Source organism: Larimichthys crocea, chromosome X (genome assembly GCF_000972845.2).
Source record: "Larimichthys crocea isolate SSNF chromosome X, L_crocea_2.0, whole genome shotgun sequence".
NCBI lineage: Eukaryota > Metazoa > Chordata > Actinopteri > Sciaenidae > Larimichthys > Larimichthys crocea.
Window position 1 is genome coordinate 17,215,236 of NC_040020.1, and position 24,882 is coordinate 17,240,117.

General features: G+C 39.7%; 2 protein-coding genes across 2 annotated transcripts in view; one reads left to right on the top strand and one right to left on the bottom strand.

The window, feature by feature from the left end:
- Positions 1-6,955: 6,955 nt before the first annotated feature.
- The window catches only part of dnah10 (dynein axonemal heavy chain 10), a 36,310-nt gene continuing 18,383 nt past the window's right edge, over positions 6,956-24,882 (top strand). The window contains exons 1-22 of the mRNA XM_019268890.2: positions 6,956-7,321; positions 8,524-8,630; positions 8,749-8,857; positions 8,964-9,079; positions 9,199-9,391; positions 9,635-9,792; positions 10,039-10,269; positions 10,396-10,586; positions 10,783-10,981; positions 11,096-11,290; positions 11,445-11,615; positions 11,820-11,996; positions 12,108-12,245; positions 12,354-12,517; positions 12,615-12,766; positions 12,847-13,011; positions 13,108-13,315; positions 13,445-13,601; positions 13,696-14,175; positions 14,275-14,433; positions 14,523-14,639; positions 14,757-14,859. Of these exons, the coding sequence (XP_019124435.1) occupies positions 7,093-7,321; positions 8,524-8,630; positions 8,749-8,857; positions 8,964-9,079; positions 9,199-9,391; positions 9,635-9,792; positions 10,039-10,269; positions 10,396-10,586; positions 10,783-10,981; positions 11,096-11,290; positions 11,445-11,615; positions 11,820-11,996; positions 12,108-12,245; positions 12,354-12,517; positions 12,615-12,766; positions 12,847-13,011; positions 13,108-13,315; positions 13,445-13,601; positions 13,696-14,175; positions 14,275-14,433; positions 14,523-14,639; positions 14,757-14,859 (3,919 nt within the window). The 5' untranslated portion in view covers positions 6,956-7,092. The remainder of the gene's footprint in view (positions 7,322-8,523; positions 8,631-8,748; positions 8,858-8,963; positions 9,080-9,198; positions 9,392-9,634; positions 9,793-10,038; positions 10,270-10,395; positions 10,587-10,782; positions 10,982-11,095; positions 11,291-11,444; positions 11,616-11,819; positions 11,997-12,107; positions 12,246-12,353; positions 12,518-12,614; positions 12,767-12,846; positions 13,012-13,107; positions 13,316-13,444; positions 13,602-13,695; positions 14,176-14,274; positions 14,434-14,522; positions 14,640-14,756; positions 14,860-24,882) is intronic.
- Positions 15,398-24,461, bottom strand: LOC113746658 (uncharacterized). The gene is made up of 2 exons (XM_027283263.1): positions 18,903-24,461; positions 15,398-18,788 (listed from the first exon to the last, which is right to left on the bottom strand). The coding sequence occupies exons 1-2, from the start codon at positions 21,328-21,330 to the stop codon at positions 18,262-18,264; spliced, it is 2,955 nt and encodes a 984-aa protein (XP_027139064.1). The 5' UTR covers positions 21,331-24,461; the 3' UTR covers positions 15,398-18,261.

The window sequence follows — 24,882 nt, forward strand, 5'->3', positions numbered from 1 at the left end:
TTGCCAGTGCAGTCTTTTGTGGAGATGTCAAACTCGGATCGTTTTAGGGATTCGAATCTTTCTGAGTTACTCTCTAAACAGATCCGGATCTTACGAGTCATTTGAGTCCATAAACATATAAATTCTTCCAGTGAAACACAAGCCTGCCTGTCTTAGACTACAAATAGGCTAAATAAATTCAAATTTGAGAGGTATTATATGAGGAGGGCAGTCTACTGTTTGTGCATTTAAAAATTTGATGCAGGAAATAAAACTTTCTCTAACATTAAGTATGAGGCTGTTAGTAGTTCACAATGTTTTTATTTAGCTGGCATTATGTTTAACTGACACAAATATTAAGTATTAGTATACAAGTATTATATTCTCATAACACATAGTCAGCATCACTCATTCAACTGTAAATACAGTCTTCTTCTTCTTCTCCTTTCAGCTTTTCCCTTCAGGGGTCGCCACAGTGAATCAGTTGCCTCCATCTAACCCTGTCTTCTGCATCCTCTTCTCTCACCAACTACCTTCATGTCCTCTTTCACTGCATCCATAAACCTCCTCTTTGGTCTTCCTCTAGGCCTCCTGTCTGGCAGTTCAAAACTCAGCATCCTTCTACCAATATATTCACTATCTCTCCTCTGGACATGTCCGAACCATCTCACTCTGGCCTCTCTGACTTTATCTCCAAAACCTCTAACATGTGCTGTCCCTCTGATGTACTGATCCTATCCATCTTGGTCACTCCCAAAGAGAACCTCAGCATCTTCATCTCTGCTACCTCCAGCTCTGCTCCAAAAACTGACCTGATTGAGTGAGATTACTCATGTAAACTTTCTAAACATCTGATTTACTCTAAAACTTTGATCTACATGTATATTCGACTCTCTGTGTGTAATGTGTCTTTCACCCTGTTAATTGTAGATGTGTTTTGTTGATTCACTGGACACTTTTAATGCATAAAAACATAACTTAGCTGGCTAAAAATCACCAAGTGAAGATTGCAAAATTTGATTGAGATGAGAAAATTTGATTCCCTGAATTACATTACAATAAGATTACACGCTTAATTTACTAATCTAATATAAAGGTCCCATATTATACATTTTTAATCAAATTCACACCGCTGTCAGAAGTCCAACACCACTGTATTCTAAATGTATTGCCCCAAACTAATCCATGGTCCTGAATTTCAGCTGTCTAAAAGCTGCTATGCTCTACTGAGAACAGGCTGTTTCTCTGCCTGTTTATGGGTTATGAAAGCTCATCCAGGAGAAACATGACTATTTATTATTTATTATTTATATTGATTTATTTTATTTATTTATTTATTTATTTATTATTTATTTTATTAAGCAAAATACCAAAATCTAATACAAACTCTCAAAGAGGACAATAATATCAGCAATACAGAGAGAAAAATATAGTACAGTGTTGAGTGCAAACAACAGTTAGGGAAATCATTAAACAAAAACACAAGAACAAAACAACAAAATAGAGGCAAATAAATAAAATACAGGCATACAAGTTCGACATAAACAGAGCAGCGAAATGTAATTTAAATCTAAATATAATTTAGAAAAGTAGGAGACGAGAAATATTTAGGCTCCATTTTTTGGCATACTTGTTGTTTAACTTTTTAAGTGATAAAAAAACTATATTGAATTCATTAATAAAACAACAATGACTATTTATGATCTCCCAGGCATTGTGAAGAGCGCCCTCCCCCGGGCTGCTTCACCATCCAATATTCAAGCAGGGTTTGAGTGTACTGGAATCTGGCCTTTCAATCGGGATATATTCACTGACAGCGACTATGCACCATCCTTTGTTACTAACTGCCCACTGCCAACACCAGAGGTTTCCACTGCCTCTTCAGGTGCCACATCTACTGAAGAAACTGTGGCATCCTCCACAACACATGCTTCCTGCCCTGGTGTGGTCCCTGCTCCTGAACCATCATCATCGAGCAGGGGTACATTTTCACCTGATTCCATCCACACCCAAAAGCTAAACCAAGAAAAAACACTGCAAAGTTGAGAAGAAGAAGAACAACTGCTGTACTGACAGATACCCCAGTAAAGCTACAGCTGGAAGCTGAGAAAAAGCAAGTCAAAGGCCAAAAGAAAAATGAAATTCACTGAGAAGAGAAAAAAAACAAAAAACAAGGAGTCATCTGATGAGGACGACTTTTGCATTGTGTGCCTGGAGAGCTACACAAGGACTGCACAACTGGGAGTGACTTCTACACTTGCCACAACTGTGAATCTGAGTGATTTCACCAGTGTGGACCACAAAGCCTGCTCAGTTGTTGGAATGTTGTCCGAGTTTCTCTGTTGATGTTTTTTTAGGATGTTCATGTTTAGGATGTTCATGTTTATCACATACATATTTCACTAATGTTAATCAAGTCCCCCACCACACCCAATTAGCATTCCCCTCCCCCTTGTTCTTTTATATATTCATGTTTTATATATTAATGTTCCAAGTAAACATTTTTTTTGTAATTTGACTAAGTTGTTGTGATTTTTAAACATAGCCTACTATGAAAAAGCTAACCATTATCTGAACTTAAATGAATTAACAATAACATTAACATCAATGCTAAGTAATATTTAAGATGAATTATTTATTACTTATTTATGTAGTCATGTAGATATGTTAGTAACATTGCAGCCACTTTATTTAGATGAATTTTGCAAATTAAATTATAAAACAACTGATTGTTGTAGCTGACACATTAATGCTTTTAAATATATTAAATTGGATATTCTAATATCAAGGGTTTCTGATTTGTTGAGAAAAATGCAAAAAGTGTTACTGTCCCTGGTCTCCCCTACCTCATACAACTAGGGCTGCAACGATTAGTTTAGGTAAGCGATTACGTCAACAAAAAAAATCTGCATTAGAAAACCCCTCTATGCGATCACATTCTGTTAAATAAACGATTTCATAAAAGATTTCAACCGAATAAAAATATCATTAGCACCACTACAAACATACACACACGCTGCAGAACAGTGTAACAGTCAAACAGCTCTGCTGTAATGTAAGTGAATGTTTGGGACACTAGATGGCAACAGTCTGCTCTACATCATTGAAGTGGCAGTTTACAGACAGGCTGCAAACCTGAACCTGAAATTATGTGAACCTGAATGTTGAAATTAATTAATTAATTGTATAAAGAAATTCTTACTTACAATTTGTTTAGAAGTTGTACTAACTTGAGTGCTGGTAATTTTTTTCTTGTTTTGATATTTTTGATTGATATGAACTTTTCCACAGATTATGTAAAAACTACTTTAAATGATAATTTCATAGTTACTTAAAACTTTTCAGTTTCAACATCACATATTTTGACCGAATAAATCAATAGCACATGTTAGAATTATTGAATCAGTATATGTTGCATTACAACAGTACGACGGAGTATTAGGGCCACATTTAAAAAAAAAAAAAAAGGAATTAATTACGAGATTAAAGTCGTTATTAAATATGCGGCGAGAATTAATTACGAGTTTAAAGTCGTTATTAAATATGGCGAGAATTAATTACGAGAATAAAGTCGTTATTAAATATGCCGAGAATTAATTACGAGATTAAAGTCTTATTAAATATGGCGAGAATTAATTACGAGAATAAAGTCGTAAAAATTCTATCCTGTTGTTTTACAGGACAGGACAGTTGTTAAAATGAGGGCTGTGGAGCATTTCGTGGAATTGTACTTCAGGATTATGTAGGAGTAAGATTGATCATTTTCTGTGTTCATGAGTGTTGTACACATTTGTGCCAGTAGGTGGCAGTATCTATTTAGGCCATTGTTTGAATCTATATAGGTAGGTGGGTTAATCAGCGCAGGGGCGCACGCTGGGGAATCCATACGGTTTTTGACCGTGCCATGGCGTGTAACGCCGCAGGTCAGAATTGTGTGTTTGTGAAAGTGAGTACTTTTGAGTCGGCTGTGTGTAGCCTAATAAACCTGCAACATATAATCAGTAATGCTTGGACATTGGCTGTGTTATGCATTTACACCTGCATGCACCTACACCTACACTGGCACACATACAAGCCCTTTAAACCACCAGCATGCGCGGATAGTGACAAAGGGCCACTATAGCATAGGTTTCACAAACAAGGAAATACTTCATCTTTTGGCACATCGGCCATCTCGTAATTAATTCTCGCCATATTTAATAACGACTTTAATCTCGTAATTAATTCTCGCCATATTTAATAACGACTTGTAATTAATTCCATTTTTTTTATTTATTTAAATGTGGTCCTAATACTCCGTCGTACCCCACCAATCCAGAACTGTACAAAATAAATAAGTTACTTAAAGGATTAAAAATGTATTTTATTTTATATTTGATATTGGTTTGTTTTTTTATAGGTCTCCCAAACTTGCAGGTTGGGGCGCCCCCTGGTGGCTGCGGGGCCCTATGCATCCGCATAGTCCACATACGGCTCTGGGCATAGAGGTGCCATGCAGAAAAGTTAGTGCGACACAGGATGACAGAGAGTAAGTCATGTATTCCAAAATATATTTAAATAATTGAATTGTTTAAAACTCCACCATCAGTCATAACACAGGAATGGCATGTTAGCATTAGCATGTTGGCATTAGCATGTTAGCATTAGCATGTTAGCGCTGATGCGCTAGCAATTAATATTAGCATTATCAACATTAGTATGTTAGCAGTAGCAATTAACATTTGCATGTTAACATTAACATGTTAGCGCTGATGCGGTGACGCGCTAGCAATTAGCATTAGAATGTTAACATTAACATGTATTTAATTCCTAGTGGCTAATGTTAATTAACATTAGCATGTTAACATGCTAATGTTAGCAGTTAACATGTATTTCATTTTTAGTGGCTAATGTTAATTAGCACTAATTTTAGCACTGGTTGCTAATGTTAGCAAATAGCATGTCTTTACAGCTAACGCGCTAGCTGCTCTGCTGTCTCTGTCTGCCATTTTAGACAGACAAGTTCAAATTAAGTGCCAAGAACTACTAAAATGGCCGTCGCTAGGCTTCTGCCTGCTGGCCCCTCCCCCCTCTCCTCCTTCAAGCAGGCTGAGTCTGCCAAGCAACCAGGACCTAATCAGCAGCAGCTAACCTGCACCTGTTAAAATGTCAGTTACAAATCCTGACACAGACTGAGAGAAAATGCTGAGACCTTCCCTCGAAGAGAAAGGATTTCTGGCCAAACCGTATTTCCAATCATTGAACTGGCTTAACCGCAGGCAGGATGAGCCCTTCCTGATCGTCTACATAGTTGTTTTGTGTCGATAAATGAAAAAATGTGCCCTTAGGAGCAATTGAGAGAAACGTTACTTCTGCTTTCCTCCAGAAAATTTCCCGCCTTTTTAACATGGGAGTATATGAGGCTGAGGATGGGAGTTGCTGGCGCATATTTGCGTGTCACGCCAAAACTATATATCTGACAGCTTTAGCAGGCGAATGTGAGTGAGACGACAAATTTTCCTACGTTTCTATGTATAAATCATGTCTGTAGCTGTGCATTTGAGGCCACAATCGCAGTTTACAAATTTATTTTTCGATGACTTTTTCTCTCCCTGTCCACTCTGGTGATGACATCACACACTCTAGCTCTCCAAAGTTCTCGCAATACACACCCATTCATTTTTTGGCGTGGTTTTTGGCGATTTTTGGCAAAACTGTTTGCCGAAACTCTTAGAAAAGTCATAGCCATCGATTCCCAGCCGAGCTGGTCGTTTTGATACCCGTTTTGTGTGCGATAAAAACTCTGGGAGGAGAAGCGAACCGAAAAAAACACGGAAGAAACGGAAGACGAAGAGTAAGCCCAAGAGGTTTTAAAGAGTGTGCTCTTTCAGGCACACTCAATAATACAAACGACAATGACCACCACAATAATAATTATCCTGCACAGGAAGTACAATAGGCAATCTATCTATTGCATGTAAATGAAGAACAAAGGCCAAATTATTTTATTCAAAGAAACACAATGTATGTGTGTAGTCTATGTTATACAATAAAGTATTAAATAAATACTAGAAAAATAAATGATTAGAATATAGTACATTAAATACATTTAAAGACTAAAAGCAACATGCTGTTTGAAGCCTCGCACTGACCATGTACTGTTGATGGATTGTTAGGTGTCGTCTTGGTGTCATGATGTCAAAATTAGTGATGGGAATTTCGGCTCTTTTTGGAGAGCCGGTTCTTTTGGCTCTGCATACTATAAGGAGCCGGCTCTTTCGGCTCCCAAACAGCTCCTCACATTTTATTAATTGGTTTTATTAATTAATTATTATTATTATTTTCTTATTATTGCTGTTATTATTATTTTATATTTTAAAATGTTATTATATTTTATTTTATTTTTGACATTGTAAAGCACTTTGGTCAGTGCATGCGGTGTAAAAATGTGCTATATAAATAAAACTATTTAATTAATTTAATGCAATAATGTAATAAATAATGTCTCTCGTCTCCCTCCTGTCCTGTTCGTCCTCCGCGACCGCTGTGTGTGTGTGTGTGTGTGTGTGTCTGTCACCCCTGCAGTGTATGCTGCTATACATCTTTTCACCAATTACGTGCAGCTTTCACACAAAAAAAGTTTTTTTCCCACTAGTTTTTTTTTCCTCCAGTTTTTTAATTGAAAGCCGAACGTGATTGGTCAAGATGTGTGAGAACAGGCATGGCATGAGGGAGAGTGTCAGGGAGAGGAGACAGTGAGGCACAGATTAGGGGGGGGGGGGATCGTTCGCGACCGACACATCATTAGTCAAAATGTGAACAGCATGATGAACAGGAACATATATGGATCACACACTTGTCACCTTGTTAGAGAGCAGCATGTTATGCAATAAGCACTGACACATTGAACAGTTGGACATGTGCGTTCAAAGGTTTGAGAGAAACCTCACAGACAGGCAGAGATAGCTGCCTTCCAGTCAACACTCTGGGTTGCACAGCAAACATGGGACGTTTGATGGTTGCCTGGCAACGAGAAACTACAACACGATTGTTGGGACAGACTATCAACCGAAAGCAGTTAACGCTTTAAGGTTCCTTACTGTGAACATGTTAAACTAATTGTAATCGACAAACATGGTTCACGACGATTTACGAGTGGAGTGGATACGGACACGCGTGTCTGTCGGTTTCGGTTTACCGGACGGTCCCAACAGTTTCGACGAACTGCTAAGTCGGGGAGATGGAGAAGAAGAGACGAAAATCATCCGGTATTTGGACGATGTCTCTGTGGAAGACGTGCCATCATGTCTTATGTTTTTCAAAACCATCAGAGAGGAAGAAATTGAAGTTAAGATTCCAGTTGGTAAGTTGACAAAAGTGTCAGATAATGTCATTCCTTTTAAAGGCTGAGAGGATATTAATGCCTCAGAATGGCTTGATGGCTATATTTCCTTTTACCTGTTCAAATAACTTTTAAAGGACCAAAGCGTCTCATAGATGGCAGCTTCCTACTTGACAAAAGCCACCTGTAGTTTGTTTCAATTACCTTCTGTTGTGTTAGATCAGATCACTGAGCAATTATCTAACTGTGATAACACTAATGCTTGCACCATTGGACCTTTTTCACAGCAGCCACTTTGACATGTAATAGCAGTGTAAACACAGGTGTTTCCAATGATACTCTTATGGAATTTTCTATCCTTAGGTAACACAAGGTCACGTGTGGGCCTTGAGGTCCTCTGCAGTATTAGTTGATTGGCTTTGATTGAGAACAGTAGGTGCCAGTCTATTTCAACATTGTGGTGGCCAGGGAGACAGAGAGAGTGTTGCCTTCCTAGACACTAGATGTTTCTTTAACATAAACAGACATCTGTGTCTCCAGACTAGAATAGGTTGACAATAACACCTGCATGGGTAAAGATATTCTCTTTGACTAATTCTGGGCGTATAGTATTTGTAGTGTTATCTTTGGGTTTAAAGTCTATCCTCCAGGATGAGTTCAGCAGAATGTGAGACCGACTCAGGCACTTCTAATGAACTTTGAGAGTGTCTCTAATTCTCCTTGAACAAGCGTCAATAAATAATACAGCATAAGACATCAGAGGCTCCTGAACACTTTCTTCCTTCCTGACCTCACCATTGACCTTTGACTCCAGCAATTTCTCCACAACAGATACTAATTAAGGTTTGGTTCCATTCAGGTCAAACAGAGTCAGGGTGCTGCTGTGGTGCATGTTGGCTCATTGGAAAGTCTCTGCTGTAGTAAATGGAATGAAGCCTAAATTTGTACCATTGGAAACACCTGTGTTGACCCAACTATTTCATGTCAAAATGGCTGCTGTGAAAAAGGTCTATGTTAAGATATGATATGATAAGAAATTAGAAGACCTAAAGTATCCCACAACAGGGAAATTTACTTGTCACAGCATCTCATATACTCAAGGTGGGCAAGAAATTACCCATAAATAAAAAATATATAGAAAAAAAATGTCTGTGGTAGTGTTCCTTCTTACATGGTGGGAGTATCAGTCTATCAATTAATGTTGTAATGTGGATTCTTTTCAGCAAGAAATAATGATAGAGACTCTGCATATCCTGAGACGTCCTGGATCCAAGATGAAGCAGAGGTACTTTCAGGCTTGGAGGAGACAAATGAAGAAGGACTCAACGATGTGAGATGACATTTTAATTAACCTTCTTAACCGTTTTCAGATTCTAGCTGTTTGAAATCACGTATTAGTGTTTTATTGATAAAACTGTTCAAATCCATGTCTGATTTTGGGTTTTCAGAGGACTGAGCTTCAAGTGGTCTATCGCATTGAGCTTCATGCAGCAGTAAATGAATATCCAGAGAGATTTTTGAAATCCAGTGTCTTCTACTTTATCAGGAACATAAATGGTGAGATGACAGTTCAGTATTAATTTAAAAAAAAAAAAAACTGTTTCAGCCTCTACTGCACATGACAAAGGATTAACCAAGAGATTGCTATTTGTGTTTTGAAAAGAGACCATTGATGAACCAGCTGACATGAATGAGGCCAATGACCTGATGCCCAGACTTTTTGACTTTGGCTTGTTTAATGGAGATCCTCTTTTTGTGCTTAGAAACAGTCTTGCCAATGTAAGTAAAATGTAAAAAAATTCACAAAACAGCTGACAGCCAAATCAAGTCAAATCAAAATGTAATGTAACAACAGCAGAAAACATGTCAAAATGCATATTGTGACTGTGTCTCGTCAGGTGTACATGCACTTACTTTCTGCCCAACAAATGATGACTGGCACTGGATATCAAAGCATGGCAGATTCTCCTCAGGAGGAGAGCTCAGTGAAGTCAAACAGACAAGTCACGGTTCGTGATGAGTTGCTCAACAGGGCATGCAAGTTTTTGGGAGTGATCAACTCAACTTTCCAAAGGAAACTTCAGATTCAAGGTTTGTTTTATTAGATAAACCAATGGCTCATTATTTTTTCATTTCATGAAACAAGTAAAAAATTGTGTTAGGCTCTGAAGAAATTTAAGGACTTTGGCATTCCCCATTTCTTCCCTCACATTTTAATCATCTTTTGTGCTGTCGCTGCCATGAGAGGACTTTGTGCTCTCCTTGTATTTCATGTCCATTTCATAACATTTCATGCTAACCAGTAAGATCTAAAGAACAACCTCTGTGTTGCAGATGAGATTACGATGCACATCCCTGAACTAGACCTGGAGCCTGAGGTGGATGTACTGCTGTCTAATCCAGAGATGGTAGAGAAGCTGGAGCAGTGTGTGATGAACTGGCAGACTCAGATTACCGTTGTTATCGAGGAGCAGCAAAGCAAAAAGCCACAGGTTTGTGAGCCTCCTTATATTCTGTATTTCAACCACTGCAAGTTGAAGTTAAACTTTCGCTGAATGACTTGGGATCATGTCCAACATTCACATGTATAGCTGTTACGTTGCTACTGAAATGTCTGAAACATTATCAAGTCATTAAATCCCTGTTAGCTCAAAATTTAATTATTGGGTAGAAGAAAGCATAAACACAAACAGTCATATAAGACCAATGTGAAACATCCACTTTCTGTTTTCTTCCAGGCATCCGGCCCTTTGGCTGAGATAGCTTTTTGGCAGGAGCGTTCATCCATCCTGAATGCTCAGAGTGAGCAACTTAAACACCCTGTGGTGAAAAAGATCTTGGAGGTGATGACCAAAGCAGATGCAGGTGTCGTTCAGACCCTGGAAGGAACAGTTGCTGAACTTACCAAATACCGCGTGGAGTCAGATGATAATTTACGCTTCCTCGGCACAATGGAAAGACACTTCACGGTGAACTTTTTATAAACACGTTCTTGCTGAACTTTCTCTGTTGACACCAAGAACCAGTAGTTACAAAAACACACTTGCCAACAATATTTAATCTTACTCTGCCATCCTCACCTTTGTTTGCTGTAGAATATGGCCACTGGAGCAGATTTTGGTGTGATCCTGGAGAACATCAATCCTCTGATGGAAAGCCTGCAGATTGTGTGGATAATGTCTTGTCACTATAACACCAATGAGCGTATGGTCCCTCTAATGGAGCGCATTGCCTGGCAGCTGTGTGAACGTGTGGATCAAGCAATTAATGTCCACACACTATTCAAGTATGTGTGGATATGCAGTACATTAAAATTTTACACTGGAAGTTCATAGTTCAGTCAGAATTGATTCAAATAGGTTGTTTTGTGAAGTTTTATAATTACGTACATAAACATAATTTGCAATTAACCCTTCTAATTCCATATCCTTAATGCCATTGTCTTTTTTAATAAGTTTAACAATGTGCTATGCCTTGGACAGAGAAAAGAGCGACAAGGCGAAATCCAAGGTGCATGTTGCTAAGCAGGTTCTGGACCAGTGGAAGTCATCCTACTTTAGGATTCGTGCTGAAATTGAAAAATCAAGCAGGAATTCACGCTGGGAATTTGACCGGAAGAGACTGTTCAGGAGGACTGATTACATGGCTTCTGTCTGCCAGGACCTGTACAATGTTTTGCAGGTCAGTGTTCATATCTTTAAATATTATTACTCTCACTTATTTACTAAACCTGTGAATGCATAAAAAAAGCAACATTGTTTTCTGAATGCCTTCCCATGGATTTATGCTGTGCAGGTTTTGGAGGAGCTCAATAACATTTTTGGTCCAGAACTTAAAAGTGTGACCAGTGACCCAAAAGGCATCGATGATGTGCTGTGCAGAGTGAACAGTCTGATATTGCCCATTGAGGGTGTCAGTTTTAATCCTTTCAACATCTGTGAGATGAACAGATGGAAAGTTGTCATGCAGGACTTCAACTCTGAAGTTCAGGTGAGTTTAGAATTCAGAAAATGTGTTATAGACCAAAATTACAATTTAGTTTCAATGTACTTGTTAGCTTGTACTAATATAATTGCACCAATTTCTGTATTTTGCTACTACCTGAGTTATCAAGCTGAATTACGTCCTGCTTGTGTTTGCTCAGGATATTGAAAGAGAGGCCATCAACTTCATTGATCAGTCTTTCAAGACACTGCGCTCTTCAGCAGCCGCCTTTAAGATGCTCCTGAAATTCAAACACATCCGTTCCAGAGTGGTCATCAATAACCATTTGATGGGAAAGTTTAATGACATTCTGACTCAGTACTGCAAAGAGGTACTGATATGTCACTTTGTAGACAAATTTAATATACTATCAAATATGTATATACACATGTGTGTGTACTGCAAACTATGACCAGATTCATATTCTAGGCTCATATTCTTCATATTCTACTTTTCCAGAAGAGAATGTGTTGTTGAAAGTGCTGTACCAGCGCTCAAGTACTTTTGTAGAATGCCTTTGTGTCTTTGTTTGTAGGTGGACAATATATGTAAAATCTTTGAGGAAGAGAAAGACAGCCCAGAGCTAAGTAAGGGCGAGCCTCCTGTGGCAGGAGCCATCAGGTGGGCCCGATCACTTTCCTACCGCACCAAACAAACAATCCTTCCCTTCTTGGAAGCGCCGGAGATGCAGGGATGTGAACAGAGAAACGAGGTGAGTTATTTCACTGTTGTCCAGCTATGTAGGTCAGTGTAAATATTAAACTGTACAAACATCTGAATGTGATTAAAAGCCTTTAAGTGACTTTTGCTGCAATCTGCTCAGGCCATATACAAGTATGAGAAAATGGCAGTGCAGCTCAGGGACTATGCGGTGAAGAAGTATGAGGACTGGCTGGCTAAGGCAAAACACATGATTCCATTGCTAATGAAAAAAAACCTGTTGGTCACGAATACAGGACCGGTATGTATCTCTCGATGTTCACTTACAATTCTTACTTTGTATTGTGCAAAAAATGGGTAGATTAATTCTTCATATGCTCTCCTTTGTTATGATTTTTCTCATTTTAAGGATGTCCCACCAGATAAATCAGGCAGACGGGATGTGCGATACATAGTGAACTTTCCTCCAGAGCTCATGGAAATCATTTCTGAAGTATACTACTTTGACTCGCTGGGCTACTCTGTGCCTCAACAGGCTGAAAGCGTTGCTCTACAGCGGGACAAATTCCAGAGGTAATGATAATCACCAGTAGCTACGTTTATACAAAACCACAAAACCACTGATTAATGTAATATCTGACCTGACCTGTTTTAACCTTGTTTTTTTTAGTTATATTGCTGATCTATGGAAGATGGTCAACTGCTACCACTCTGTAATGGACAGCCTGAGTGAGACAAAGTCCATTATACTGGCTCAGCGGATCATAGCTGTCAGAAAAGAACTGTATTATGGGTCCCAAAGAGTCAACTGGAATTCTTTGAGTATGTTGCTTACAGAATCTGAAATGTCTGTTGAAATTAATATTGTCCATAAAATTGATATCATATGTTTTTGGTTTTAGGCATCCAAGACTTCATCAACCGAGGCATGCAGGCTGTCTCTAAGTTTGAGTCAGTTGTCAATAAGATTCAGAACAATGAGAGAGATATTGAATCCAAGTTGCAATCCATTGAAATGGCCAACTTACTGAAATTTCCCGTACCAGATAAATCCAACGACTTACCAGGTAGAACTAATAGAAGGATATTACATATTGGATGTAATAATTATTGTATAAGGATTCAAACTTGTTTTCATTGACTTGATTGCATGTCTTTTCAAGCTGTCAAGGAGTTTTTTGAACACACTGAGCAAGAGCGGGCCAAAACCTTGACATTGCTGAGTAGGAAATATGCTGATATTGGACCCCTCATCACTAAGACAGAACATTTGGTCATGGAAACCACCACTGGCAAGGCCAAAGACATGGAAGATTATTACACATACTGGGAGCGCAGAGTGTATGACTCGCTTATAAAAATGGTGCTAAGGTAATTACATGATGTTCGTGTTTTTGAAGTTACCTACTTTGCAAGCAGTAGTATTTGCTACTCTTTGAAATTCAGCACATGGTCTGACTCAACCACTGTAACATCCCTCTTGTTGACATCCACATTTAGGAACATCCAGGCGTTTGACAAGGCACTCATGGGAAGTACTGCTCTTTTCCAAATTTATGCCATTCTCTCTGCCCCTGAGATTGTGTTGCAGCCTAGAAGTAATGAGATCTACCGGGTGACCATGCAGTGCATCAGAAACTGTGTAGAGAGCACCAAGGTGAGATCATCAAGAGTCTCTTAAGTATCATGCATTAAAAAAAAATCCAATACAGAAAATGTAACATTATTCTGTCCATATTTTTGTGTTTCAGCAATTTGTGCGTTGGATGAATGGGACCTGTATTGAGTGCAAACCACAACGGGTGGATGGTGAAGAGGAATTGGTGATATTGAGCTTCTTCAGTGAAGTGTGTCCACATCCTCAGATAAATGAGAGTGCAAAGTCAGTGTCCCAGAACATCCAGCGGCTGCTCCTGTCTGTGGATCAATACCTTAACCACTGGAAACGCTATCGGCCCCTTTGGGAAAAAAACAAAAGCATTGTCAATGAAAAGTTTGCTGCAAGAAAACCATCCTGTGTCATGTATGATGATAAGTTTCAGTCCCTTTCTCATATGAAACAGGAAGTGATGCTGGAGCCTTTGTTTAGGAATGAGCACATTGTCCATCTAAACCTGCAGCCTCTGGCTCAAATAGTGCAGAAGACTGCTGAGTCCTGGATCAGTTCACTTGGTAGCTTGCTCAACAAGTCTGCCAAAGAGGATCTCTTCAATTTGAGAGATGAACTGATGGTATTAAATCATGCTCCATTATTTGTGTCAAGCATGTTTACAATAAATATTATTTTATTTTTATATATGATTTATCCTTATGCCTATTTTATACATCAGGAACTTTCTGAGATGCTGAAACAGAGCCCTGACACTATTGAAGACCTGAAGTCTGTCTTTAAAACCATCTCAGCCATCAGGGACATGTCTTTGGATGTACAGTTGAGGTTCCTTGATATCCAGGAAAGATACAGAACACTTGCCATGTACAATGTAGAGGTAATGTGTGTTTAATGCTAAATCATTGTCCCTTGAAAGCAAGTTTACATTGTGTGCCTTGTTGAACATTTATGCTCTATTTTCTATAGATTAGAGAGGAGGAACTAGAGTTGGTGGCCAAGATTGACCAGATGTGGAGTGACCTGTTTACTGAGTCCAGACAAGTGGATCGAAGTCTGACAGATGTGAAGAAATCATTTACTGCAGTAAGGCATCAAACCCACAGAACACAATCTGGTTAAAATATATTTTTTTGTTTTTTTGTTTTAGAAATGTTTTTGTTTTTACAATTACTTTCTTTTCTCCCCTCATTATACTGAAAGGTTACAACAGAGAAGATTCAAGAGTTTAGGATGGAGGTATCTATCTTTGCTGAAAGCTTCAACATGCATGGTCCTGGAGCTGTGGGAGATGATTTGGAGAAAGGTAATTGTGCACGTGAATCCTGCCTTTAGTTGTTTTATACATAACCATAATATATAGGGTTGCACCAAGGGATTGGAACAGTTCTGGTAAATTTCCAGAAAATTTCAATGGGAAGTTAAGCTTGTGAATTTTGGAAATATTCTGAATCAGACAATTCTATGGCAATTATGAAAATGTATGGGAATTAATGGAGATTCATGGGAATTAACTGGAAATGACCAAATTTAGAATGAAAATTAACTAATTTAGTAATTGGGGGTGTTGTGGAGAAATTGCTGAAGTCAAAGGTCAATGGTGAAGTCAGGAGGGAAGAAAGTGTTCAGGAGCCTCTGATGTCTTATGCTGTATTATTTATTGACGCTTGGCCAAGGAGAACTAGAGACACTCTCAAAGTACACCTGAAGTGCTTGAGTCGGTCTCGCATTCTGATGAACTCATGCTGGTGGTCACACTTTAAACCCTCATAGATGACGCCACAAATACTTTACGCCCAAAATAGTCAAATGGGAATGCATTTACCCATGTTCGTGCTCACCTTCAACACATTCTAGTCTGGAGACACTGTTGTCTGTTCAATACTGCAGAGGACCACAAGGCTCACACGTGACCTTGTGTAACCCAAAAAGAGAAAATTCCATAACAATCCCCTCTTATTGATCATAAGATCAATCTAACTACCGAATAATAATAATTACCAAATTTAGAGACCACCAGGGAGTACAGTCAGAATGGGATTGACACAAACATTATAAAACATTTGTAATCACACAGAGTTATTCAAAAGGCCATCCATAAAAATCATCTTTCAAACAAAGCAGTTGGTTTAGATTAATTCATACAATCAGTGAAAAACCTTAAGAACCCCTCTTATGTACCCCATCATCCCATTCCCATGATGTCTGAGTTCCACTTTCAGGTCAACAAGGGCCTTTAAGCTAGCGAGGATCCCCTGTAACACCAAGGTGTTAAAGAAGGTCATCAGGGAGGTCACAGATCATGTGCAAATATGCCACTGGGAGAGGAGAAAGATCAGATTTATTATTTCACCTAGTAGATAAAACCCTAGCAATTAGAAGGGGTTCCATAAAACAATTGATTTAACATTTTTAGAGCAAATTTCTTCTCTCTTTGAAATCAATCACAACAATCATCATTGAAATCAAGATATTGCAAAATCTTCGACCCATGTACATTATGTACAGTAGAGGGTCACCACCATGGAGAGGTTACTAGCACATACGATGCATGGTGGCGTGGAATCCATCTTCGTAGAACTTTTCCATGAACAGTCGATATCCATCAGTTGCATTTCATCATAACAAAATTGTAACTTTGAACTTTTAAGCATGTATTACATTACTGTGAAAACCATCATTGAATAGATTTTAAAACTGATTCATAAAATGGCAAAATGATTAAAAATCACATCTCTTAGAATACTAAACAACCAGTAAAACCAGAATCATTACCTAAAGTTAACCTAAAATGGAACACAGAGGTAACAGAAAACATAGACACCCTCCATTTACAGACCAATAGTCTCCTCTTCATCATTTTCACCAAGAGAAAGATCATCAAGGTCAAAGCCTCGAATCCTTTCCCCAAAACCTTCAAAATGATAATACCGCTTACCAACTGGATTGGCAACCTCTGGGCGTATGCACACACCTGGTTTCCAAGAGGTTTTGAACAGTTTGTTTGGACCAGAACTATTTGAACTCTACATTCAAAACCTAATTTTACATACTTTTGTGTATGATTAATGGGAAAAGTTGTAATATAACTGAAACTGCTTAGTAGGTACTGTTCATTGACTGTTTTAGCAATGTATAAGGCAATTTCAGTATCATGTGGAGACTACAGGGTAGGCAGGAATATAGCACTCATCTGCTTCATCTTCAAATCTCGTGGCCAAATCATTCCAGTTGAACACTTTATAATCCGCTCTAGTGAATGGAATTGGATGAGACATTGGTGAGTGTATGGACGAAGGCATATTTTGACATAGCCAACAGTTACTGAGATTACGATCGCGAGCATAATCATTCATTAGACTGAGGGCCGAATTTGTTTGGTTTTTTTTGCACTAGAGTTTGAGAAACTTCACCTGTACCTCCATCATGCCTTGTTGATTTAGGTTTGGCTGCCTCAAGTGTATTTATGGAAGAAAATTGACCAGTATATAGAAAACTGTCACCCTTATCAGTTTCACCATAGTACAGATCTTACCGCTCTGCACCTCCCCTGGAACATCTCGGTAATTAACAGCCCACAGTTTATAATCAGGATAACTTTTCAATGGCTGTTTAGTGAAACACCACAGCTCCAGAGGTTCAGTCAAAGGTACAGCAGCTGTGAATGTTACCTTCATTACCTGGGTACACTCAACACTGTCTTAATCAGAGCTTTGTCATGCGTTGTCCACGACCATTTACCTTGAGAGAAAGTCAGGGGGTGAACAATATAACAGTCATCACATCTGTCAATTGGACAGTCAAACATAACAGGTTTAATAGTTTGGTTAGTTTGGTTAATAGGCAGTTTGGTTAAAGCGCAGGAAATACAAGTCCTTATTGTCACCAACACCTGGTTCCACCTGGGAGACAAAAACATTTTTTTTTTAGATATTTGATTAATACAAAATTTTCTTCATTAAAAGGATGAATTGGTTCCTCTGATGGTTTCGTGAGCCGTTCAGACACCTGTAATGATAAAATTCAAAACGTCAGTTAATCTTTTTACATATTCAGCCATAAACTCATCCGTCCAAAGCAGAGAAGTTTTGTTTGGTGTCAGAGATTACCTTGTCCCTGTGGACATTAGTCTCCCCATTAACATCTCATGAGGACTCAGTCCTGTTGTTGCACTTAGTGCACTTTAGATGGAGTACAGCACAATAGGCAGTGCATCAGGCCATTTCAGACCTTTTGTTAGTACTGTTTTGGTCAACCGTTCTTTGATAGTTGTGTTCATTCTTTTAACTTGACCAGAACTTTGTGGGTGATATGGAACATGCAACTGCAACTTGAACCCTAAAATTCCTGACAGATCCTGCATGATTTTTTTTATACAAAAACTAAATTTTGTCACTATCTATATTCCGTGGCACCCCAGATCTGGGGATCACCTCTTTTAGCAGACACTTAAGAACTATTTTTGTGTCTTCTTTTCTTGTTGTGAAACCCTCAACTCACTTTGAGAATTGCTCAGTTATGACTAACAAATATTTATTGCCTTAACAATTTTAATATGTACAGTCTATTTGCAAAAATAACCTGACAGAGGTTCCAGATGGTCAGGCTTCACTGTGCTATTCTTCTTTCTGGTCTGGTCATACAACTGTCTACAAGCGTTTGTGAGACTTGTGTAATGCCTGGTGCAAACCATTGTGAACGAATAACATCATTTATCACCCCTCTTCCAACATGTGTTGGTCCATGTGTGTACACGTGCCAAGACATGTAGGAGAGCTCTTGGGCAAACTGGTCGCCCATCCGGGTGGAGCCACAAGCCAGACTCCGAATCAACTGCACAACCTTTACGCAACCAAAGACTTCTCTCCCTGTCATCAGCGTGATTTTGCATTTTCACGACATCATTAGCGGAAGGTACTGGAATTGGATTGACGGGTTGTGTGGAGGTATATTGATGGACCATGGAGGAGGAGGAAAGTGCGGCTTGTTTGGCTGCAGTATCAGCCATTGCATTTCCTTGTGAAACAGGATCATTTCCTTTAGTGTGGGCTGCACATTTTACAATCGCGAGCTGTGACGGGCGCAAAATAGCCTCTAATAGATCATTTACCAACGCGTGATGCTGTAATGGCTTACCAGAGGATGAGACAAAACCTCTCATTTTCCATAATTGTCCAAAGTCATGCGCAGCGCCGAATGCGTATCGCGAGTCAGTGTAGATAGTGGCAACTTTACCAGAAGCAAGTATGCAGGCTCTACTAAGAGCATACAGCTCAGCTGCTTGGGCTGAAGTTCCATGAGGCAAAGATCCTGCTTCAATGACTTCAGAATCATTTACTACTGCATAACCAGCCAAATGTACGTTGTCAGATGGTCTGCTAGCCGAACCATCAGTATAAAGAACCATATCAGAATTTGGTATCGGTGTTTGCAGCAGATCTGGTCTCGGAGATGTGCACATTTCAATAAGGGCGATACAGTCATGCTCATCATCTGTATCAATCAATGGTAGCAGAGTAGCTGGATTTATTGGAGGTGAGCGCTTTAAAGTTATGTGGGGACTTGAAAGAATTATTGCCTCGTAACCTGAGCGGCGTGCTGCTGTCATGTGTTGTGTTGCAGATGTGTTCAAAATGTGTAACACTGCATGTGGAACATGCACGACACAGTCATGAGCCAGTACAATGGGAGAAGATTTGTCGATCAAAATGGCAACAGCGGCCACTGCTCTTAGACAACCTGGCATACCGAGAACTACAGGGGTCAGTCGAGAGGAGTAGTACGCAACAGGACGATAATGAGAACCATGTTTCTGTACCAGAATGCCAGTGGCGAAGCCATCTCTCTCATGCACATGTAGATGGAACGGCTGATGATAGTCAGGCAAACCCAACGCTGGAGCCATTGTGAGAGCATTTTTCAGATCTTGAAAGGCTTTGTGCATTTCCTCAGTCCACTGTACCACGGGTGGAGCTGATTGCAGTGTGGCGGCTCGCAAAACAGAGTCCATAGTTGCATATTCAAAAATCCAGTGTCTGCAGTAATTAGCCATCCCCAGAAAAGAGAGCATCTGTTTCTTGGTTGCGGGGGGAGGCATGTTAACTAGCAGTTTCACCCTCTCCGGTGACAAAAGGCGTTGTCCATCCTTCAGAACATGACCCAAATATGTCACCTCTGGTCGACAGAATTGCAACTTTGCCAGCGACGCTCTGTGACCACACTCGGCCAGTCTCTGTAGCAGCAAGATAGAGTCTATGTGGCAAGCTTCTTTTGATGGAGAAGCTATTAGGAGGTCATCAGCGTACTGCAAGAGAGTGGAGCCACCTGGCAGGTGGAGCCCATCTAGATCTCTTTTTACCGCCGCTGCATACACCGTGGGACTCTCGACAAAACCCTGTGGCAACCGTCGCCAAGTGTATTGCTTACCTTTGAATGTAAATGCAAACAGATACTGGCTATCTGGATGCAACGGTATCGAGAAAAATGCAGAACTCAGATCAACGACTGTGTAGTGCGTGGAGTTAGGTGGTAAAGAAGCTAAAATCGAATTGGTGTCAGGCACAATTGGAGCTGCAGGTACCACTATATTATTAATCGCTTGCAGGTCCTGCACGAACCGCCATTCATCAGGGCGATTTGCTTTGGGAATTGGTAAAATGGGAGTGTTACATGGGCTAGTGGTTTGAACTAGCACGTCTTGATCCAATAGAGACTGAATAACACTTTCAATTCCTACTACAGCTCTGTGAGGCAAATTGTATTGTCTAATCATAGGTAGCTTAGCATTAGGCTTAAGTGTGACTTTATGTGGTGGAGCCGAATTTACAAAACCCACATGATTTTTATGTTTAGCCCACAAAATAGGTGGAACCTCAGACAATTCAGAAGGAGGTCCATACTGTGTGGGAAAAGGCGGCTGGTGAGTAACAAATGTAGACATCGGTAATTGCATATGTTCATCTAAGGACAACATATACAGTTCCTCCCCTAAATATGTTACTGTTTGGTGTTGAGAAGCTGGTACAGCTTCTTTCAATGCCTGGCACTGAGCCACCATGTCTCCAAGGTGTTTCAGCTCACAGCCAGGTGTGACGGCCACAACGATATGTGGATATGAATTTTCAACATTAAACAACCTCTGCTGTTCACTAGATAGTTGGACTGGTATGGCACATCCCTGCGGACCAACAAACAAACATTGTTCACATTCTAACCCCTCTTGTTTATTTAAAAACCTGGAAACCAATTGTTTATACTGCTCAGAAGGGTTAAATGCTGCAGTACAATGACAATGCAAAAGAGGCCTCATTGTAGACATCAATGTTGCACATGTTGGAGATGATTTGGCGATTTTCTGAATATCTGAAACAGTGAAACTGGGAAGCATATTAAAACCTATCAATTCCCAGCAATACAAACTGTCTTCCGTACTCTGCAAAAACTGAAATGCTAGAGCGGCTTTTTCATCAGGGAGGGTCAAAAACAATCCATCCGGAGTGCACTGAATAGTAGCATGCAGTTTACAAAGCAGATCCCTCCCCATGAGATTAATTGGGCTTTTATCAGATATCAGAAAAGAATGCATCACTTCAGAGCCTTCAACAGTTATTTTAGTCCTCTGAGATAACGGTTCCGCAATGGGAACCCCGGAAACACCAACAGTGGTGATAAAGTTGGATGTAGGTGTGCATACATGCTCTGCAGTTTTTACAGTAGAAATAGTTGCTCCACTATCTACCAAAATTTCAACGGTATTTCCGTTAACTTGAACGGGCATTATCGGGTCTTCGGCGGGATTACTAGAAAGTTGAATAGTTGCAGCTTGAATATGAAATGGTTGTTCTGATCCCGCCCCTCCATGGCCTCCCTATGCTTGATTGTAATATGTTGGCTGCGTGTAAGCAGCTTGTGTGGGTGGGGCTGGAAGAGCAGGAAATGACGTAGTCGCTTGTGGAGCGGGTAGAGCCGGAAATGATGTAGTGGCTTGTTGTTGGTTCTGGTTATTGGATTTATTCCGACGACGACGACCGCTCTTACACTCTTTAGCCCAATGTCCCGCTGCACCGCATTTGTGACAATTTCCACGTTTCGGATTATCCCTGTTTTTGTTATTGTTTTGACCACCCTGCTGTCGTACATACTGCATCATTTGTTTTGAGCTAGGAGCATTATTACCAGCGGAGAAAACATCATTCCTATGCATAGCCATTATTTTGTTTATAGTTGACTTCCAGTCGTTGGTGCTCCAGTCAAGGACTGATAGTTTGTAAGCGGCTTGAACATTCGGTCTTAGATTTTGCACAAAAATTTGCACCATGAGACATTCATGTTCATCTCGCTTTATTCCAGCATTGATATCCCATGTTTGTATAAATCACGGTGTGAATTCAGGCGTAGACTATTTTGCTTCCTGGATGCAACAAACTTCTTTTGAGAAATCAATACATTTTGTATGCATTTGGTTATTGCATTTTTTACTTCAACATTTAACCAATAAATCAAAGTTTTGGGTGAGGCCATTACCCACCCTCAGCTGCTCAGGGAAAACAAACTCATCTTAACACAAGATCCACTCAGTTCTGCAAGTGAACTGGATTAAGTGTTTTTCTGATATTCTTCCATGAACTCAGAATTCCATGGTTTTTAAACGGCCATGTTGTCAATCATTATTTTTACAAGCATTTATTGAAGATGTCTGTGACACTTCAGAGGCAGGGGCAAAGTTGTTTTCCTATGTGCCTCTGTGTTTCTGGTTCGCCTAATCGAGTGTAACATCAGATTTAGGCATTTATGTAGTAGCGTAAACAAAGTGTGCTTTTAAGTAGAGCCAGTTTGATTTTTATAGCTTGACATATACAGTTATTTCTATTATTATTTGAGTACAAACTGCACAATTATCGATTCATAATGAGCACCATGATTGGAGTTGAAGTTGATTCTGAGTTGATTTAAAGTGTGTGAAACATATTCATCAAGTTGAAACATGTGTTAATCAAGTTTAAAGAAGATTGTACTACACCAAAATAGTATGCGATGATTGTTACAATACTTAACTTCAAACACTTGAAACACTTTTTCTTTGCAGTAGAAATAATCCTATGACAAGTTAAGTAAAAGGGTTACTTTTTAAATGAAGTTGAACAGAGCTAAACTTTAACAGTATAATCCTTGAAGAGGGAGAGCAGAGATGTTGTTTTGTTTTGGCTTTACAATCTGCACTTCCTCGTCACTAAAGTCTGTGTAAGGCTCCTCCTCTCTGGGTCTGGCTCCTTCTCCTTCTAAATCTGACTCATTAGACTGTCTGCTGTCTTCCTTCTCCTGTCTGTGCATAATCTTGACTTTCCTTTCTAATTCACTACTGTAGCTGTAGGAAAAGTTCATCCTCTACCTTAGTTTGTGATGTGCTTGGTTGTTCATCTACAGTATCATTGCATTGCAAGATTGCCTTGTATTTAAAAGTTGCAGAAAGACGAAGAGCGCTTTTCCATTGTTTCTTTTTTTTCTTTTTTTCGGCAGTGTTATCCCGACCTCGGCTAAAATATTCAACAAATCACGAGGAGCGGGAATCTTAGCTTGGCGCTTTGCCCAGCCATACATTATAGCTTTTGCACAATATTCCAAATTATCAACATGTCGCTGCTTTATCTTAGCCATTTCTAAAGCTCTAGTTTGCAACTCAGCTTCTAGTACATGCATTGACACTTAGATCAGTTACCTTTTTAAGTCACTGGATTCAAACTTGCAGCTTTTGTCACTCACTCTCACACCACCACTACATCTTTTTACAGACCAGTCAACCACACTTGCATACATTATTGGATGCATCTGGACTCACAGGATGGATTTCCACCATTAGGGTTAACATTTATCTCAGCCATTTGCAGCTTTTCTTTCTCAAATATTCCCTCATACTGCCACATGCCATTCATCCATTCACACAAAAGAGAAGTGAACGGAGACACGAAATCCCATCCTTTCAGTCTACTGACAATTCCAACAGAAAACATCGCCTTAAACTGTGATGCCTGGTCAGATGTGTGTGTGTGTGTGTTTGTTTTAGCACACTGCTTATCAATGACAGGTTGACCATTTAACTTCACATTAGTTCTTTGATCTTCTACAGAAAGATGTTTTGTCTTTGATTTAGCTTTTGCTGAGTCAGTTTGCATATTTTCAGGTTTGTCTACTGCTTTGGACAGATCATTACCCATTTTCGCTTGCGCAGCAGGAGATTACACATACAGACAAACAGATTTCAAACCACAATACAGCAGCATCAAAGGTCAATCTCCACACCTTTCTAACTACAGCAGTGGTGATCTGAGGTGAAAGGATGAAAAATGTACTTCTTTTTCTCTCCCAGTGTATACACATTTAAAATCAACGTTTCCCAAAGGACACAGAGTAGATCCCCGATCTTGATTCAAACGAGGGTGTATTTAAACTCCCCCGAAAATGTCTTTTCTAAAGTTTAAACCTCAGGTGGGTCTCTCTGTGCCGAGTGCAGCCCGAAACTGCCCCGGAAACAAACAGCCACGTAGTGGCAATGCAGTGGGTCATAAACCCAACCTGCCCCCCTTCAGATCCACACACTGTACACTGCTCTGTAATCAATTGTTGTTACAGCTCCATTTATTTTTAAAGTCGTTTTTTTACACCATTGTCAGCTTTCTTGATTTCTCACTTTAATCAATATGCCGAATTGAACATCTAACTGGGATGTTTGTATGACACATACGTTCCAAACAACGCCAGAGGTTTCAGCCAGGACATTGTCCCCAAGACACTGAAGCTCCTGACCCCCTGGTGGGTCTTAGATGTTTTTATATTCCAGGCAGATTAAATAAGCACATAGTTTTTTATGATTTCGTCAAACGCAGACATGGTAAGGCATAGTAATAAAACTTTGCACTTACCACGTCTTTGTTCTGTTGAAATCCTGTTCGTGACGCCAATTGTTGTGGAGAAATTGCTGAAGTCAAAGGTCAATGGTGAGGTCAGGAGGGAAGAAAGTGTTCAGGAGCCTCTGATGTCTTATGCTGTATTATTTATTGACGCTTGGCCAAGGAGAACTAGAGACACTCTCAAAGTACACCTGAAGTGCTTGAGTCGGTCTCGCATTCTGATGAACTCATGCTGGTGGTCACACTTTAAACCCTCATAGATGACGCCACAAATACTTTACGCCCAAAATAGTCAAATGGGAATGCATTTACCCATGTTCGTGCTCACCTTCAACACATTCTAGTCTGGAGACACTGTTGTCTGTTCATGCTAATGGAACGTCAACAATTAGCTATCTATTATGTCTAGGAATGCAGCAATAGGC